The sequence below is a fragment of the Babylonia areolata genome, chromosome 8 (genome assembly GCF_041734735.1).
Source record: "Babylonia areolata isolate BAREFJ2019XMU chromosome 8, ASM4173473v1, whole genome shotgun sequence".
NCBI lineage: Eukaryota > Metazoa > Mollusca > Gastropoda > Neogastropoda > Buccinidae > Babylonia > Babylonia areolata.
In genome coordinates this window covers 39,303,421-39,322,406 of record NC_134883.1, presented here as the reverse complement: position 1 = coordinate 39,322,406, position 18,986 = coordinate 39,303,421, and the positions used below count along the sequence as shown (strand labels likewise).

At 39.8% G+C, this 18,986-nt stretch overlaps 1 protein-coding gene across 2 annotated transcripts; it reads left to right on the top strand.

Moving 5' to 3' along the window:
- The first annotated feature begins 77 nt into the window (after window positions 1-77).
- LOC143284792 (WASH complex subunit 1-like) lies at window positions 78-16,269 on the top strand. 2 transcript variants are annotated; one of them, XM_076591815.1, is made up of 4 exons: window positions 78-180; window positions 6,617-7,220; window positions 8,342-8,553; window positions 9,301-16,269. In XM_076591815.1, the coding sequence occupies exons 2-4, from the start codon at window positions 6,700-6,702 to the stop codon at window positions 10,020-10,022; spliced, it is 1,455 nt and encodes a 484-aa protein (XP_076447930.1). In that variant the 5' UTR covers window positions 78-180; window positions 6,617-6,699; the 3' UTR covers window positions 10,023-16,269. The 2 variants fall into 2 exon arrangements, with proteins under 2 accessions (XP_076447930.1, XP_076447931.1); XM_076591816.1 differs by having other exon boundaries at window positions 89-175.
- The last annotated feature ends 2,717 nt before the right edge of the window (window positions 16,270-18,986 follow it).

Here is an 18,986-nt window from a genome sequence, read left to right as displayed (position 1 = left end):
AGGGGTGGAGAGCAATTTTTGTCTTTATCCAATGTGTGATTCTCCTCATGCGCAAGGCATTATCAAGTCAGCTGACTTGCGAAATCACATGATCCTTTAGGCACAGTATTTCCGGTAAAATGGAAGACATCCGAAACGCCCGAAACGGCTGACCGTGGCTGGGATAACTTACCTTGTCAGGTTTGATTTTAATGTACACTTTAACACATGAAACAGAGTTGTGTTGTAGGTGCATCATATTACTCTCGCTGTCGAGTCAGAATACGTCGTGAACTTGAGGGCACTTAATTGAAACACATTGCATGACGTGACAGGGAGATTGCCATTCTCGAGTATGGTAACAAGCCACACCCCCTTCTCTTTCTAACTAACTTGAACTTGTGGTGCCTGAGGCCTTTTCAAAGGCCTGTTCACCGTCAGATTTGAACTACTACTTGCATGCGTGGCGGTACAGGTCTTGCTGACCTACTCATTCATAGCGAGCAGGATTGTACAGTGTCGGTAGGTTTGCCCAGTGGGCATCCAGTCTGGTCTTAAAAGTGTTGACTGTTGGTGCTGTAACTACATAGTCTGGAAGGTTATTCCAGGTGTTCATGACACGTTCTGCAAATGATGCCCCTTGTAGACTTTTAGGCAATTGCCCCTCCTGTCCCTACCTTCCAGAAGTTGAAATTCTGGATTTTGTAATCTGTAGATGCCATGGATGTACTTATGTAGATCTATCATATCACCATGGGCATGTTGATGCTCGAGACTGGGGAAGTGGAGGGCAGCAAGGTGTTCAGGGTATGGTTTGTCTTTGAGAAAGGACAGGAGTTTTGTTGCTCTGCGTTGGACATTCTCTATTTCAGCACACTATGTTTTTTGGTGGGGCTGCCAGATTGAGTGTTGGTATTCCAGCACAGGTCTGACAAGAGATTTATATAACTGGACAAATGTCTCTTTTGACAGGTGGTCAAAAGTTCATCTTATCACTCCTAATGTCCTATTGGCCTTTGATGTTGCTTGAGCCGCATTGTCTTTGAATGAGAGCTTGTTGTCTATGTAGACACCAAGGTTCTTCTCCACTTCACCCTCTGTTAGGTTGACTGGGCAAGGTTCCTCATCAGTGTTCATCCCTCTCATCTGGTACACTGACCCGACTTATTTCTCCCCAGTTTGAGGACATGACATTTATCTGTGTGAAAGCGGAGGAGCCATTGCTCTGACCAGTTCTGGAAACTGTTAAGGTCTTCCTGTAATATATGTGTGGCCTCATCATCATCACTCCTAGAGAAAAGTTTAGTATTATCTGCAAAAAGGCAAACATTGCTGTGTACACAAATCACAATTGGGCAAATCATTTATGTACATGACAAATAGGATTTGGCCCAGCACGCTTCCTTGAGGGATTCCACTAGCCATGCTCGCTGGTCTTGACTGTACATCACCAATCACCACTCTCTACTGCCTGTCTCTCAGTCATACACACTATGTGCTTTTATCTCAGAGATAAGTCTACAGTGAGGGACACTGTCAAAGGCTTTTTGAAAGTCCATGTATTATATCCACAGAACTTCCTTCATCCAGAGACTTCGTCCAAAAGTCTAGCACATCAAGCAGCTGTGTGATACATGACTGTCCACCCACAAAGCTGTGTCGTTTATCACTGATTAGTCTGTTCTCCTCCACATGTTGAATCATCTCTGTTCTCACTATCTTCTCCATCACCTTCCCCAAGATACAGGTCAAACTAACAGGGCGGTAGTTATTGGCAGAGTCTGCTTCCTTTCTTGAAGATGGGTGTGACGTTTGTGTGGCGCCAATCATCAGGAATCTTTCCTTCACTCAGTAACCTGTTGAAGAGAAGAGTGACTGGTGGTGCCAACACAGTTGCTGTCTTCGCCAAGATCAGAGGATGTAGTCCGTCCGGACCTGGAGATTTGTCTGTGTGAAGCTCACTCAGAAGTTTCTTGACCTTTTCTACTGATATTTTGATACCCTTTAGTTCACTGGTGTAGGTATAGTGGGGTGGCTCAGGCAACTCGTCGTCCATTTCAGCAGCGAAGACACTCTTGAAGAAGTTGTTCAGCAGTTCTGACTTTTCACTGTCAGTTGAAGTCTGTGATCGACTGTCTCTTCTTAAATCTGCAACACCACTCTTAGTTGTCTTGCTTTTGACATTATGACCCAGAAGGATCTTGGATTCTTCTTTGCCTGGGCTGCAGCAGTTTTTTTCTAAGTTTCTGTGGGCTTTTCTTGTTGCTTTTCTTGCTTGGTTGCAGGATCTGGCATAGTCTCGGTACTCGTGGCTGTCTCAATCCTTTTGTTTGTCTTCTTGTCAACTTGACTTTCAGCTTTCGATTTTGGTCCACTTTCTGAGCATTCAATGTTTCTTTAGAACACTTTCCAGAGTTCCCCTGTCCATCCATGTTTTGGATTGTCTGCCTGTCTTCCTGATTGATTTATTGATATGGATACTTATATAGCACGTATCCTCAGTCAGAGACCAGGCTCTAAGCGCTTTACAAATACGGGGTCATTTGCACAACAGGCTGCCTACCTGGGTAGACTGACGACTGACGGCTGCAGCTGGGCACTCGTCATTCATTGCCTGTGTCATTCAACCAGATTTCAGGCACACACACCTTCACACTCATTCATTCATTCATTCATTCATTATGCCCATTGCTCCCAGTGGAGATAGGCCATCAAAGACCCCTCACCATCGCACTCTGTTCTGGGCTGTTCTGGCCATTCCAGTCCAGTTGGTCCCTTGCTGCTTCAGCCCTGCCTCGGTATCTCGTCCTACACACTCAGACATATAACATTTTACATGTATGACCATTTTATTTATTTACCCTCCATGTAGGCAGCCATACTCCGTTTTCAGGAGTGTGCATGCCGGGTATGTTCTTGTTTCCATAACCCACCAAACGCTGACATTGATTACATGTTCCTGATCTTGGGAACATGCTTCTCTATTGCAACATTCAATATATTCCTAATTTGGGTCCAGGTTTCTTCTGTTGTCTTGTCCATGAGTTCTGACTCCCAGTTGATTGATCACAGTTCATCTACTATTTCTCCAGTCTTAGCTTTGGAAAAGTTGAATTGTAATTTGTATCTTTCAAGTTTCTTTCTTGCTGCTACATTCCAAGTTCACTCTGATCATAGCGTGGTCACTTTTTCCCAGACCTGCATCAGTGATGACATCGTTCACAAGTTCCTCCGTGTTTGTGAAGACCATATCTACAAGGCTTGGCATCTGGCCTACTCTGTATCGGGTGTCCTTGCACATCTTCAAGAACTGTTGTGCTGGGTGATCCTCTCCCAAGCTGCAAGTCTCCTTTATCCAATCAATTTCTGGATAATTACAGTTACCTAGAAGCTGCAGATGAGCTGGTTTTCTGTCTGCCATTTTTTCTAAACAGGTCATTTAACCATCTGTTATTCCTTGCTCTGTTGTTAGGACTTCTGTAGATAAGCCCCACAAGTATACTTTTGCCTTCGTCAACGCTGCAGTTAATAAATACTGATTCTTCAAATTCAGTCTCAAGGTCCTCAAGGAGAGACGGTTTCAGGCTACACTTAGAATATAAGGCAATCCTTCGCCCTCCCTTTTCTAAGTTGTGAAAAAGTTTATAGCCATCCAATGCATTTTCACATTCCTGAACAGAGTATCGACAATGTTTCAGATTGACCTCTGTTATAGCAATAATAGCAGGATTGAACAGTTCAGTCTGTGGTTGAAGCTCAGCTTTTTTGTTCATCAAACAGTCCGCATTTGTGTACGAACATGAACAAGAAAAGTGATTCAAAGGGAAACAAGATGAAAAGTTTGATTGACTGGAAGTAGAAATGTCAAAATTGTTTAAATCAAAGGAAACTTTAAAACTATCTACAGTTATTGTGTCTCCCCTTTTCATGCTAATTCCTTTTCATGATTCTTTGGTTCTGGGCGCTTGCGTGGGTATTTCTCTTTGTTGACCACTTAGGCTGTTCCTGTGCGCCCATCTGGCGAGCTCGTTGCCCGACTTCATTGATTCCTCTTGTTTTCTTCTTTAGTTTCTTATAAAGCTCTTCTTCCTGTTTTCTTTCTGCTGGTGTCATGTCCCGGTGCATTGCTATCTTGTCAATCAGTCTCTTATTTTCAGCGTTTTCACTTGATCTCTCTTCTTTCTTTACTTTGTTGAAGACTCTCAGGATTTCATCTCGTGATACTTGGCTGGAGAATGACACTTGCAGTGATCTATCCTTCTTTGTTGAGTTTTTGTCTGAGGTCTGGTTCTCATATATCAGATATCTATTGGTTGAGACTTGGATCCAATTTCCTTCAGAACCTGCCTGATTCTGTCTTCATTCTCTGCCTTTTTTTCATTGCTTTGGTCTGAGCTTTCAGGGAGTCTGAAAATCATCAGGTTTGTTAGCCTCCTTGTTCTGTCCTCTGATTCAGCTGTGTATTCTTTTGCTTTGGTGTCAACCATTCTTTTTACTTCCTCCAGAGCAGTGTGTTTGTTCAAGCTTGCTCCTGGACTTTGTGTTGTATGTGTACAATGGCTTCTTTCATTGGTTGTGGGAATTTGCCCTCCTCCATTTTGAAAACTCGGTCATCTACTTCAGTAACTCTTTCTGTAAGTTTATAAGTCCTCAAGTGACAGAGTTGATAATTCCTCAGCATGCGCTCACACACACACACACACACACACACACACACACGTCTGTTTGCTTTATTGATAATTGTTTTTAAGAAAAATGTATTTAAATAACTTTAAAGGCTCTCCAGTTTAGGGGGTGGACTTGTCCTTGTTTTGACAGTATTAGAGTTATTTTTTACTCTGATAAACATTTAGGGCACAGTGTCAACATGTGTACTTGAAAACAAATGCACAAGAATGCAAACCTTGGTTTACAAATTATAAACATGTGTGTTTGTTTTCAAGTACACAAATGTATGTATGTCTGTGACTGCATGTATTAGACATGTTATTGATACATTTTATAACCACTCAAAAGTTGCACTGACATGAGCAAAAACAAAGCATCCTTACCTCTCTCTTTGCATTGTCATGATTTTTTTCTTTTACATTTACATTATTGGGACAGAAATATTGTTTTCATTTCTTCTGATTTGAATTTAAAGGATTGTGGAGCTCGTTGAAAACCGTGTTTACTGATTATGTTTTGAAGCCATCTTTTGACTCGCAACTGTGCTAGTGATACATAATATTAATTATAATAATAGTTTTAGATGATACTGCTAATAATGTAAGACAGCTTATTGTGTTTTACAAATTACATGATATTTATTATATATAACACATTACATCAAAGTTGCTTACATACACACCTAGCAAACTTTACAGGCATATTTTATAAACACAATGCGTACATACATATGTACATGCATACATGTTCAGTAGAACAATGAACAGGCCCTTTGGAAATGGAAGGGGCCTCAAATGTTGTATAAGTTGTGTTAGCATGCGTTCAAACATGCATATGTACCTAGCCCCCTCCCCACACATATGTGTATGTGTGTGTGCTCATACACTCACACTCACACACACACACACACACACACACACACACACACACACACGGATATACTTATACTGATGTATCCAGGCTTAATGAAAAGTGGAATTTGGGTTTCACAGTGCTGTCTTCATTGTGTAGTTCATTACAATCAACACTGCTGTCAGTTTTTTAACACTTTATTTTAGTGTCTTGTCAAGCAGGTGCAATTACAGTTTACACATACTATACTGTTTTCCACTGGTGCAGACTCTGTAATGGGTCTGGATCATGGCAAGTTTGTTAGATTAAACATAATTTTTAGGGGAAATGTCCTTTTAATTAGGCACTGAAACAAAGGATTTTTACTTTGACTGAATTAGAAGATGACCAAAAAAGAGCTGGTCATTTACTGATACTAGTGATAGTGATGACAAAAGCTATTTTTATCACTGATGGTTTGGAAACCTGACAAGATTGTGTACAGCATACATTCTGCACATCACAGGGAGCCCTGTTCTCATCATATGATGAAGAAAGATAACATTTTCATTGGCAAGGGGAGTTCATGTGTATATAAAGAAAGTGCATGTCTGTTCTGTACTCATTACTACAAATAAGATTACACAGGACCCAAAGACAGGTCATATCATCATTATGTGATATTATAAAATCAGTCCTCATTTTCTTTGCTGGTCTTTCACATTTGGAACAGAACAGAACAGGTCTTTTTAATACCAAGTGTACCAGGAGCATGTATCAAATTCTTTGGGAATTTTATTTATGACCTTCCTTTCTTCAGGTTTTGTTTTTTGTTGTTTTGAATTGTTGTTTTTTCTGTTTGATTCTTGCACTCTGAAAATATAGGAGATAGAGGGCAGTAAGAAGTTGTGCCACAGAGAATTTTGTTCTATTTTTCAGTATGATTTATTGATTGGAGTTAATGAAACATATCTAGAAATGGGTGAAAGCAAATAAGAAGATATAGATTGGCTGATTGATACTTAATAGAGACTAGAGATATTCTTTTTTAAAAACTAAACTCAGCACATTCAAATATGTCCACTCTGCTTGGCTGACATTTGTATGAATGAAATTATTTGTTACGTACCAATTTCAGGTGATGTCTGCCAGACTGAATTAGTGAATATCACGAGTTTGGTGACCAGTGTGCTCTGCTGACTTCATCAAGTTCATGACAGCATGACGGACCAGGGCTATGCAGTCCCCACCATTCCACCAGACTTACGCAGAGAAGAAACAATATTGCACATTGCAGATTCTTTGGAGTATCTGGAAAAGGTTGCTAATGATGTGTTCACACGTATCAGCAGTCGAGTTGCGGAAAACAGGACAAAACTGCAGCAGGTGAATGATCGAGTGAATCTTGCTCAGGCCCGTGTTGACAAACTTAAAGGCAGTAGCAAAGCCACTAAAGTGTTTGCCTCGTCCAAGTATCCGGCAGAAAATGAGCAGCAGAATTATGACACCTTGTTCTCCAACACTGATGGGATCAAAGCTCCGAAGAAGAGGCACCACAAGGTTCAGTCCAAGCATCCAGCATTAGATGAACGCGTGCTGCGAGAGAAACTTCAGTTCTTCAATGTGCACCTGAACACCAAGTCCAAGAAAGATGTGGACAACAAAGGGGAAGGACTGGGGGGTCTGCCGCGCTCTGTGCCTTCGGTCAGCTCTCTCCTTCTCTTCAACACCTCAGAAAACCCGTGAGTTGATTTTTTTAAATGAACAAAATCATGTGTTAAGCCTTTCCTTTATATTCCTTCTTTTAATATTTCTTTCTTTAAATATCATAGTTGTTTTCTGATGTATAAAAATGTTTTTGTGATGCTGTTGTTAGTGTTTGTTTTGATTGATAGGTAGAGAGATACCCCAAAAAGAATATCTTTACTGTTGACAGATACCCGGAAAAGAACATTTTTACTATCTATAAAATTACTTTTTTAATTCATTTTATGTTGCATACTTATACTTTTCTTCTTCTTTGTTCATGGGCTGTGACTCCTATGTTCACTCGTATCAAGTGGGCTTTTATATATATATCACAGTATGACTGTTTTTACCACCGCCATGTAGGCAGTCATGCATTGTTTTGGTTTTTGGGGGAGGAGTTGCAGGGTGGGGGCTGGGGTGGTATACTTAAATACAAACATATGTTGTTTCTAAATGAATAGATTCTTTTTATTTCCCCTAACTGATTCAATAATAATTCAAATAATTTATTTCCTTATTATGGGCTCCTGGCTTTGGTTCGTGTGGTTTGCATAATGTGAGTGTGTCAGCTGTCATTCTGTGTCACTCTACATGTGTGTGTGCATACGTTTCAGTTGTTTGCCTCTTAGTCTTAAACACGAAAACAGCTGCATCTATTTTACACTTAAAACCTTTGCCATGTATCATCCTGGATTGAGCAGGACATAGGCAGAGACATCTTCTAAAGCTTATTGAACTCTTTTGCTTTTGCTGTAGGAGTGTAGGAATTCTGAGTTATCTTCAAGTTCGACTTGGGCAAAATGTACATTGATATGAGAATATTCATCATAATCAAAATGCAGACAGGGTCTTGAAGAGCATTATCTATTGTCTTGCTTTACAGATCCAAACTCAGGTGTATTAGTTACCATACTCTGTGTGTATACACATGACACGGCAAGAGATCTTGCCTCTACAAAATGTACTGAGTCTCTTCTGACCCTTGAAGCTCAGAAATGGATATCAACAGTATCGCTGCAGTATAGAATGTTATGTTTCAACCCACAGAATGCACATACTGAGGCATGTAAAATGTGATGTATGGTGATGGCTAAAGCAAGCACTGGTTACCCAGGTACAAGAAGTATGTGATGCTGGACCCTCTTGGTGTGGTGACCAAGACACGTTCAGTGGTCACAGAAGGTGTGTCAGGACCGGCGGATGCTCCCACCACCATCGTACACAATGAGGAGATGCAGCGGCAGCAGCAAGAGAACTACTCCTATATCCCAGATCTTGGGGATGTTCCGGAAATTGCTGTCCCTGACATTCTGCCAAACTTGCTGGGTAGGTTTATATACCTATATTTTTACTAGTTTTAGATCTTTTTCTTTTTTCTTTTCTTTCTTTTTTTTTATTTTTTACTTTTAGATTGATGTTTGGTTAATAGATTCAGCAATTCTTAATTTGTTTGTTTTTACTGGTCAGGATCTGTGATGAATTTTGGTCCTGTTTACAAATACTGTGACTGTCTTTCTTTGAGCAATTGCTGAAAGCAGTTTACAGTTTGTATTGCCAGGTATTCTATTGTTTTCTCTTCAGTTACTCAGACTTATATTTTGATGTACTGTGACTGGCTTTCTCTGAGTAATTGCTGAAAGTAGTTTACAGTTTGTGTAGCCAGATATTCTGTTAATTTCTCTTTGGTTACTCTGACTCATATTTTGATGTGTGAATTACATTGAGTTTAGTTGCACCATGATACTCAACTCATTAATGTTGTTTCTTTAGTCACTGTGGCTTGTATTATGATATAAAAATAAACTCATTCATGCTGTTTCAGTAAATTAATCTGAAAACTTTTTTTCTTTTTTCTTTTTTGCAGAAACCAGACTTGTGTTTACTAGATTCCACAGAGTATGGTCATGTACATGTTCATTCTTGAGGCAGACTGTGTACAGGTCTTGTTGAGTTTGCATCACGTTTCACATGTTGATAGCAGTGATTTGTTGTGGTGCTGTCTGTGTGTTTGACATTGTGACATTGTTGTGGGTAAGATCACTGATGTATTTTTTACACTGTTGCTGTGTGCAGGTGTGGCCGACCTGTCATTCAACGAAGACCAGGGCCCTTCGATTGCCCCCTCCATGCTCGCCACCAACATCCCCGACCTGCCCTCTGTTGTCCCTGAAACAGAAAACATCCCATCAGGCCCTGCTGCTCCTGTGGGTGGAACATCCTCTGACGCCACAGCTGCTCCTCCCCCACCCCCACCCCCCGGCCCTCCCCCACCCGGCCCACCACCCCCTCCAGGCCCTCCCCCACCGTCTGCGGCCCCTCCCCCTCCTCCTCCCCCCCCACCACCACCACCGCCTCCTCCGGGGCCTTCAGAAGATGGGGGTGAGGGCTCCTCTCAGGGTGCGCCCCCATCCGACGTACCTGCCGAAGTGGCCAGCGATTCCCGCTCAAACCTCATGAACGCCATTCGCGCCGCAGGAGGGGCAGGCAAGGCCAAGCTTCGCTCGGCCAAGGAGAAGAAAATAGAGAGCAAGAAGAAGAAGCAGGAGGAGAAGGAGAGGGGGCCAGCGCCATCGGCAGGTGGGGGCGACCTTATGAGCGACCTGTTCAGCAAGTTGTCCATGCGCCGAAAAGGTATTTCCGGGAGCGGGAAGGGTGGTGGTGGTGGAGGGGAGAAGTCCGAGAGCAGCGTGAGTGGTGGTGGTTCTGCCATGGACAAGATTTCCGCCATGATTCCGTCGCCCCCTAAACCTACTGCTGATGATGGTGGTGATGACGACGAGGATGACTGGGAGTGACTGAAGCACTGACTGCTTTAGTTTGTGTGAAGCCTGTGTGGAGACATGTTATTAAATGAAAACACAATTTTGTAACTGCTTTTCAGTGATCTTCAGGAAAAAAAAGTTTATGTTCAGAGAATGTAAATTACCCACAGAAATGATGGGTGCAAAATCAAACTTAGTTCACTGTTGAACCAGTGAAGGGCTGAAGGGGGGTTGTGAGAAAGAGTAATGCAGGGAGAAAGATAAAATATTGTTTTGCAGCTAAAACCCTGACATTGTACAGTTCTGGTTAAGCAGTTACCAGGATATTTTTCCTTTTTCTTTTCCTGTGAGGAAATAATAGAGGAGGGGACAACATGTGGATGCAGTATGTGCCTAAAGCTGAACATTGTTTTTGTAGGTAGACTACTGTTATATTTCTTCACCAGGTTCTGTGCCATTTTTAACTATAAAAAAAGAAAAGAAAATCAGATTATGACAGCCAAATATTTGTTACACTGCTCTTCAGTACAGGCCTATTCCCAGTTATGAATCTAGAAAATTTAATCAGCAAGAAATATATATTTTATATATATTGTATTACCAGGAATTGAATATTATGCCGTGTCCTTGATTGTTACACACATTCCATGCAGTTCTTTCTTTTTTAATGTAGAAAGTTAAATGTAGAAAGTTTTAATCTCAGATTGCATCATCATTTTTATATATAATTTTGATTCAGTATCAAAGTTTAAAATTGCAAGTCTTGAAATCAAATAATGATGGTTGATTCAGTCACTGGCACCTTCATTTTCATTATAATGTGGAGTGCAGATTTTCATCTGCAGTTACATCTTCACTTTTCTTATGATTTTGATTCCATTCTGAAGTTAAAAAAATGTTTACTTTGGAAATCATAACTTGGCAGTGTGTTAATTTCTCAGCTGACATTTTCATGTTCGCTGTGGTGTACAGAGGAATGCAGAACCAGAAAGTACCTAACATGAATGAAAGATAAATCAGTGCTAAATTTACATCTTGATTCTGACTGTCCTTTTCTGGACACAGGTCTAGAGTTATTGTGATCTAAAAACAGAAAAACGCATCACTGTGATCAGTAAAAGGTTTCTGTAAATAATCAAGAATTTGCAGCTTTTCAAACACAACTGTTGAAAGAAAAAATGAAGGCTTTCAAGCAGTTTGGTCTCTTGTTTAAACCTCAGGAAAATGCAAACACAATTGACAATTGCGCATACACTCTTAGATTTTTTATATTAATAGAATATCCAGAGTGTTGGAAGTATAAGGAATTGAAAGCCAGTGTTAAATGATACTGCTGTAAAAATGCAGCATCTTGATTCTGACAGTCACTTCATTAGCGCATTTTAAGGGAGACTGCTGAACTACTTCTTGAAATGTGTACCATCCCAGATTAAATTTGGTGATGCATAAAACAAAAAATCTGTTACCATTACATGTAACTGTAGGGTTGACATTGTCTTTGTACTTATAACACATTGACATTGGTCCCTTCTATAGTTTTATGCATACCAAACTGTTTTGCACTGATTAGTATGTTATCTGTGAAACTTACAAACTGTTGTGAATTACATTGTTTACATAAAAAAAATGTAAAGGAGATATAAAGGCAGAGATTGAGGGATTCAAAGCAAGTCTTGTTGGATTCAGTTGCAAGTAAGTTACTTGTATATGTTTTTATTTCCAAATTGTGTATTTGTACGATGCAAATATAATTAGTAACCATTTCTTTTTATCATCATACTAAATTATGTGAGAGTGAACCTGATGGTGTGGCAAGACTGTTGTGATTTTATTATTTACATTTGTCAATTGCTTTTAGATTAACTACATTCATTTGAAATGCTTCTTGAATGGTGCACTTTTGTTGTTGCCTTATGATGACAGGAATGATAGCTACATTAAGAAGTATCGTTTCATTAAATATTATGCGATCAAGCATTTTTCTCTTGTGATGTTCTAACTATTGAGAGGGGAAAAAAAAAACAGAACAAAAATCCCAGACTAACAAACAAAAAAAGGTGACATCTAACTGTTTAAAAGAATTCGTTTAAAATAATAATTATTTATCAACACTAAATCATACACAGTATCATTATCAGTATCAGTAGCTCAAGGAGGCATCACTGCGTTCAGACAAATCCATATACAATACACCACATCTGATAAGCAGATGCCTGACCAGTAGCGTAACCCAACGCACTTAATCAGGCCTTGAGAAAAAAAAAGAAAAAAGATGAAATAGAATAAAATAAAGATGAATAAAGATGAATGAATAAATAAACAGATAAATAAAAAAAGACAAGATTGATAATAAACAAACAAATAGCAAATAAATGTAAAACATGCAGACCCATACACACACACACATGCATAACAGATATGCAACAAACATGCAGTTTCACAGATGTGAAAGCACAAACAAAAGTGCACAGGTCCAAATACACATAAACGTACACGAGCCCCAACACACACACACACAAGCCATCTCCCAAATTACCCTGCATCCCACCCACCCCTTCCCACATACACATTTGTAGACTACATATCACAGCTTCCATGGCACACACACACACACACACTCACTCACACAAACACATACGCCCATACCCCACCCCCCCACACAGTGACATGATAAACCGAGGTCCCATGTGCAGCATGCACTTAGCGCACGTAAAAGTACCCACGGCAACAAAAGGGTTGTTCCTGGCAAAATTCAGCAGAAAAATCCACGTTGATAGGAAAAACAAATAAAACTGCACGCAGGAAAAAATACAAGAATATGGGTGGCGCTGTAGTGTAGCAACTTCACACAGAGAAATCTGTTGTGATAAAAAGAAATACAAATACAAATATATGCATACCTGCCCCTTCCGATACTCCATTGCTCCCACAGTACAGACTTGGATACACGCACACCTCATCCTCCACACACACACAAATCATAGCCACCACAATGCACAATCCCCACACCCTCATCCACACCCACTCAACACACATAAGCAAATACACAAGTGTATGTGCTTGCCTGTGTACAGAGCTCTCCTGACGTGTACAGTTACACCCTTGCGCGTGCACACACAGACGCGCGTGCACACACACATACACAGGCTGCCACTGATCGGCCGCAAGAGGGGTGGGAAAAGATCTCTGATGCCAGGATCGTGGTGTCTAGTGTGTTGCTCAGTCTACTGTATTTGGAAAAGCCCAGAGAGACTTCCATTTTGAAGAAATTTGCAGATTGTTGGTTTGGAAATGATGCCAATATTTGTTTGACTTGCAAAGCATCGCGCTCTACCTTTCATGCTAGACTTACAGCCGCTCCCTCTCTCTACCTTCCTTTCTTTGAGGCATTTGAAGGTGTGATGGCCTTGTACCTGTTCTTTTTGGTATTTTTTGACTTTTCTGAGGATTTCCGATTTTTCAAGATGTAGGCCGCCCGTTGTTGTTGCGTTACCAGTGAGTCTGTCAGCCCGCTCATTTCCCATAACACCTGCGTGTCCCAGGCAGTATGACCATGCATGTTTTTTCATCTGAAAGTTGCCCATTGCTTTATGCCACTCTGGGCTTTCCATTCCACTTTCATGTATTCTTCGTTGTCGTTTTTCACTATGTACTTTTTGTCACATTCACACACACACACACACACCAATTCTAGCAACCCAAATGAGGAAAAAAACTGCAGCTAGAAGATTCAATGCTTATTAGAAACATCGTGAAGGAGAGAAGGAGAGTTGCTCAGTGAAAACATGGGTAATGCATGACAGCAAATTTTTGTGTGATAAATTGCCATTCTGAAAGGATTTCAGAGGATAAGTGTATCACACCTCCCCTCTGATTCATTTTGTTTTTTAATTTAAAAATATGTGTTTGTAGTTTAGACAGAGGTGCAGAAGTATGCATACTAAGCACAGTTGGGAGTGTGGACATGTAATAATGAAAATAATCATAGAACAGTGCACTGGTAGTCTGAATGATTACCATCTGGATGTGCAACACTTTTAGTGATTTCAAATCAAGAGCATCAAGTCATGACACAGACTCTTTCAGCAGTGTCTGTGTCACTCAGGGTTGACTGTCTTTACACATTTCTTGAAGACTGTGTTACAAAAGCAAAAGAAGCTCTTAGGAGTAGTTTTATGTTGTTGTTTTTTTTACATTTGTAAATTGAAGAATTAAAAAAGAAATTATACACTGACCTGCCAGACTGTAGTTGTGTAAAAATTATATAAAAAAAACTGTTCGATTTACTTATTAGGCATTACTGGCAAACCAAAATTATCAAAACTTGGAAAACTATATTCTTTCTGGTGATCACGTGTGTTTAGAAGAGGTTAAATTTATTATATTTTTTTTAATGTATCTGTCATATCCACTGGTGCAGTGTATAGCTCCAGTTTAAAAGATGACAGTGAACTCAATAATTATGTGATCAACATCTGATTTTTTTTCTTTAAGATTCAAGATTTTGTATTGTTTTGTTTCGTTTTCTATACAAAGTCATCAGCTGTGTATTCCCATACAGATAATAGCAAATTGTAACTTAACTTAAACTGACGGTAATACTAAGAAAACAGAAGGAAAAAAAAAAGCATTTTTTTTAAAATGCTACACTTCACATCGGCTCCAGTCAAACTTTTTTCTTCTTCAAAAACCACAATGAAAACAGTATGTCTCTTCAACACCTGTATTCTCATCATAAGGTGTATTCATGCATAATATCAGTTAACAAGCAAGAATACTTTTGATTTCTTATGAATACAGAACTTAAATGAATCTGTCTCATCAAGAGCATAGCACGATAACCTGATTTATGCAGGAAATCATTTATTCAAAAACAAAAACAAAAGACAAACAAAAAAGCTGATAAACACTTTAAAAAAAAACAACCCTGTCTGCTCAATGTGACACATCACAAAAACTAAAAGTACCCCTCATTTTCCAGATATTATTTTCTTGACCTTGGAAGCACAAAGGAATTAACACATAGCTTACTCGGTTCTTGAATACTTCTGAACAAATCATAACGCAAACTTCTTTATGTGAGTAAGTGTTGATTCTGAACAACAGAACATCCATCTAACCTGTTCCCCAACTCACCATTCATTCCCCCCAACCCCTTCTCCTATCTTTTCAATAACATTCAAATGTGAAAAGTAATACTTTAACAAAAATGTCTACAATCACCAGAATGTTTGATGGGACATTAAAATTCCGCATCCTCCCTCATTTTGACTCCTTTTGACTCCCTCATTTTGAAATGTGTGCAGATTGCCATGAACATTTATGATGGTGATAAGTGAACATTACTGGATGTGTGTGGAGAAGGTGGTGGAGGATGAAAGAGAGGAGGTATGAATGAGTGAACAACCCACCACAACCTACACATCTCCTTCCTGTCCAGTTCTAACTAAAATTACTTTCTATACAGAACAACTTCAAGACGGTTTAATTCAGTGCAACACTGGTATGGATTAATATGGATTCTTATATAGTGCCTATCCTTGGTCTGAGAGCAAGCTCCAAGTCCTTTACTTCTTCTGCGTTCGTGGGCTGCAACTCCCACGTTCAATCGTATGTACCCGAGTGGGCTTTTACTGTTTTTACCCCGCCATGTAGGCAGCCATACTCCGCTTTTGGGGGTGTGCATACTGGGTATGTTCTTGTTTCCATAACCCACCGAACGCTGACATGGATTACAGGATCTTTAACAGGATCTGCTTGTGTATACACACGAAGGGGGTTCAGGCACTAGCAGGTCTGCACATACGGTGAACTGGGAGATTGTAAAAATCTCCACCCTTTACCCACCAGGCGACGTCACCATGATTTGAACCCAGGATCTTCAGATTGAAAGTTCAACACTTTAAACACTCGGCTTTTGCACCCGTCCAAGTGCTTTACAAACATGGAGTCATTTGCTTTCATGTTCAGTGACAGATGCATGACACACACCCATCAATAGTGCACAGACACTAACCCAGCATTAATCGTGTGAAGAGAAAGTGCTTGAATGACTGAAGAAATTTTGCAACGACCAGCACCGCTGTTTACCAGCACTGTCAAAATCCTGAAGTGCTCATTTTGATTTGAACACTGGCAATCCATCATTTAAAGAAAAGTGTATTCATTCTATAAAGCTCATTTACATGGTAATGTTTGAACAAGTTTTTATAAACATTTGCAAGGGCCTTCAGCAATCTTTAAAAAAATTAGTGTATGCAATAGCTTATGCTTTTTTTTTTCAGAAGAAATCCATGCAGTGCACACCTCTCCCATCATCCTATATTGTGTCGAACACTGTGTATGCATGCACTCAACAAAACTTTATCGTTTCATAAGTTATTACTACATTAGTTATTACGTTATCATTACATTAGTTATTACTTTTAAAGAAAAATCAAGATTAAGTGGGTGAAAACAAGACTGTCTTTGAAATATGTTAACAAATACATGGATCCACAACGGCACACTCCTTTGCCAGACTGACATGCTGTCATGGCAAGAAATGCAACACAAGCTGGGGTTTGGGGTCTTTTGGAGGACAGGGTCCGTTTGTTCAAAGCTTGCTGAACAATAGCACAAGGAAAGTAACTCTCAATTAGAACCTATTTACAAGGTTGTGTCCCTTATTCCTTGGGCAGAGAAACAGACACTTCCCAGATGTGGTGGGTCATGCAATGGAAACAGAAGTACAATGCTGACTTGAAGTGGCTTGTTGAGCCAAACATGAAAAAAAAAGAAGAAAATCTAAATACTGCAAATCTGTATTGCAATTATCTTCTCTTTATACACAAGGCCATAAATTTTACAAAGCTTTCAAACTACATAAGACCATAGAAGCTTTACTGCATACCATGTGCCCCAAATTCATTTAATCATGACTAGCTGCTGGTGAATTGACAATTTTTTTTTCAAATTCAACCTAAACATGACATACCAAAACAAAAAAGATAAACACTAGCTAACACAATACACATTAATTACAATAATATAAAATGTTAAAACAATAAAAATTAAACACAATAATGGTTCACATGTGTAAACAAAGTGAGTCTCTGTAATAACTCTGTTTCGGTTGTCAACATGTCTGTGTCAGTGTATAATTATATGTAAGTATGTGTGTGTGATAAACTTTAACAAATTCATTTTCTCTGGAAATACTTTGTCAACACCAAATTTGGTTTTAAAATTAAAAAAAAAAAAAAAGTTCTTTCCAAGCAATCCAATTGCACAATCCAGTGCACTTCTGGCAAGGGCACAAGAATTTATGAACAAGTCAAAAATGTTTTCACAGTTGCTTACTGCTTCATTTAAAAACTTTAGCACTTTTACATATTGACACGCTAACTGAAAGCACTCGTTTTATCAATTCAGTTCTTCTCTCCAAGGCCTTTTCTCTGATTCTGACCATGATTGACCATTTTGGGACTTTTGTGTCAAAAACATAATGCTTGGAATTTACAGTTAGTGACTTTATTAGTGGGCAGACCTCTAATCATTGTGACTGAAGTAATGGAGAAGACAAAGATCTTCTTAGTAGGAGAACAAATCTGATCCACCACTTTATTTTGTTGAAAAGAACTGGACTTGTCCAAGTAATTATTAAGTATGTTATGCCTAACAATGAAACAGATATCATACTGGTTGTTTACTCCTGACATCATCAACTGTATTGCCAAATAAATCCGGACATGAAAATCTTAGCAGGGATACAGAGACATACTTCTGCTGGATATTCCATAGAATGGATTCAAGGTATGGAATAAATGTGTACCAGTGAGCTTCAGGAAGGACAAAAATGCTTCCAACAGCATCTGGATGCTGTGGCTGAGCACTTGAGAAACAGTTTTAACTCTCTCCATTCAAACGGCGAAAGAGACGACGTTAACAGCGTTTCATCCCAATTGCCATCATCAAAATATTGCAAGCGGAATGCTCTAATACTGAAGAGGTGAATGTTGACAAAGAATACCACAGTTCTGACGACGGAAGCTAAAGGTTGGGTCATTCAGACACCCACTGGACATCCGAGGGGTCTGTGTAGAGGAGAAGAGAGGACTGGCCGTACTGAGTGAGTTAACAACAAAAATTGAGAGGGTGTGTCTTTTTTTTGATCAGTTGGAATCACACATACAAGGCATAGGGTTTTTCCTCTCCTGTTTAACTCACTCGCTGCCATTGTCCGCATACGCGGATGTCGTCGGACAAAGCGTTGGATGCCGATGTCCGCATATGCGGATTTGGATTTTGAAAAGTCGCGCTGTTGGAGTGATGTGGCGGATACGAAAATCAAAAGCAGAACTGATTCTTAAGTTATCTCCGGCCAACTTTTCATTCACACGCACTGCGTGTGTGAAGTGACACGCTCATTAGCAGACGACAACGAAGCATACCCTCGGTCAGCTCTGCAAGTTGTTTGACAAGATGGCGTCGCGTCGAAGTGTTCGACACGGTAGGAGAGGTCAAACGCAACACAGCGTTGAAGCTACTTTGGAAATGATCCAAACTGAAGGCTCCAATGTTGAAGGAGATAATGTTGATTCATCAGACAGTGATTTTGAATCATATCCCAATGAACTAGAAATAGATTCGGCCGCTGAAGAGGGTGTTTACAGTGGAGAGGAAAGCGAGTCCTGAACACGTGCCAGCTGACCGACACTGACAACGAAATCACTGAGGAAACAGACGACTTTGCTGGTGTTTTTACCAGTGATTGGACTGAAAATGGTGAGTGTGTATGTATTTTATATATGTGCGCGCGCGCGTGTGTGTGTGTGTGAAAGAAAGCAATGTCACATGCTCAGGTGTACAACTCTGTGTGTATGTGTGTGTGTGTGTGATTGCATGCATATGTTTACTTATTTTCTGTTTTACAATAACACTGAGTTTATTTGTAGAACAAGGTGCTATAGAAATGACAGTAATAGTACTAATACTGATGATACTGTCATTATTGTT

What these genes read in the sequence shown, in the direction of transcription:
- LOC143284792 (XM_076591815.1), top strand. Translation starts at nt 6,700, where the DNA reads ATGACGGACCAGGGCTATGCAGTCCCCACCATTCCACCAGACTTACGC. An exon ending in TTCAACACCTCAGAAAACCC is followed by an intron (nt 7,221 to 8,341) that starts GTGAGTTGATTT and finishes CTGGTTACCCAG; the next exon opens with GTACAAGAAGTATGTGATGC. An exon ending in CATTCTGCCAAACTTGCTGG is followed by an intron (nt 8,554 to 9,300) that starts GTAGGTTTATAT and finishes TGCTGTGTGCAG; the next exon opens with GTGTGGCCGACCTGTCATTC.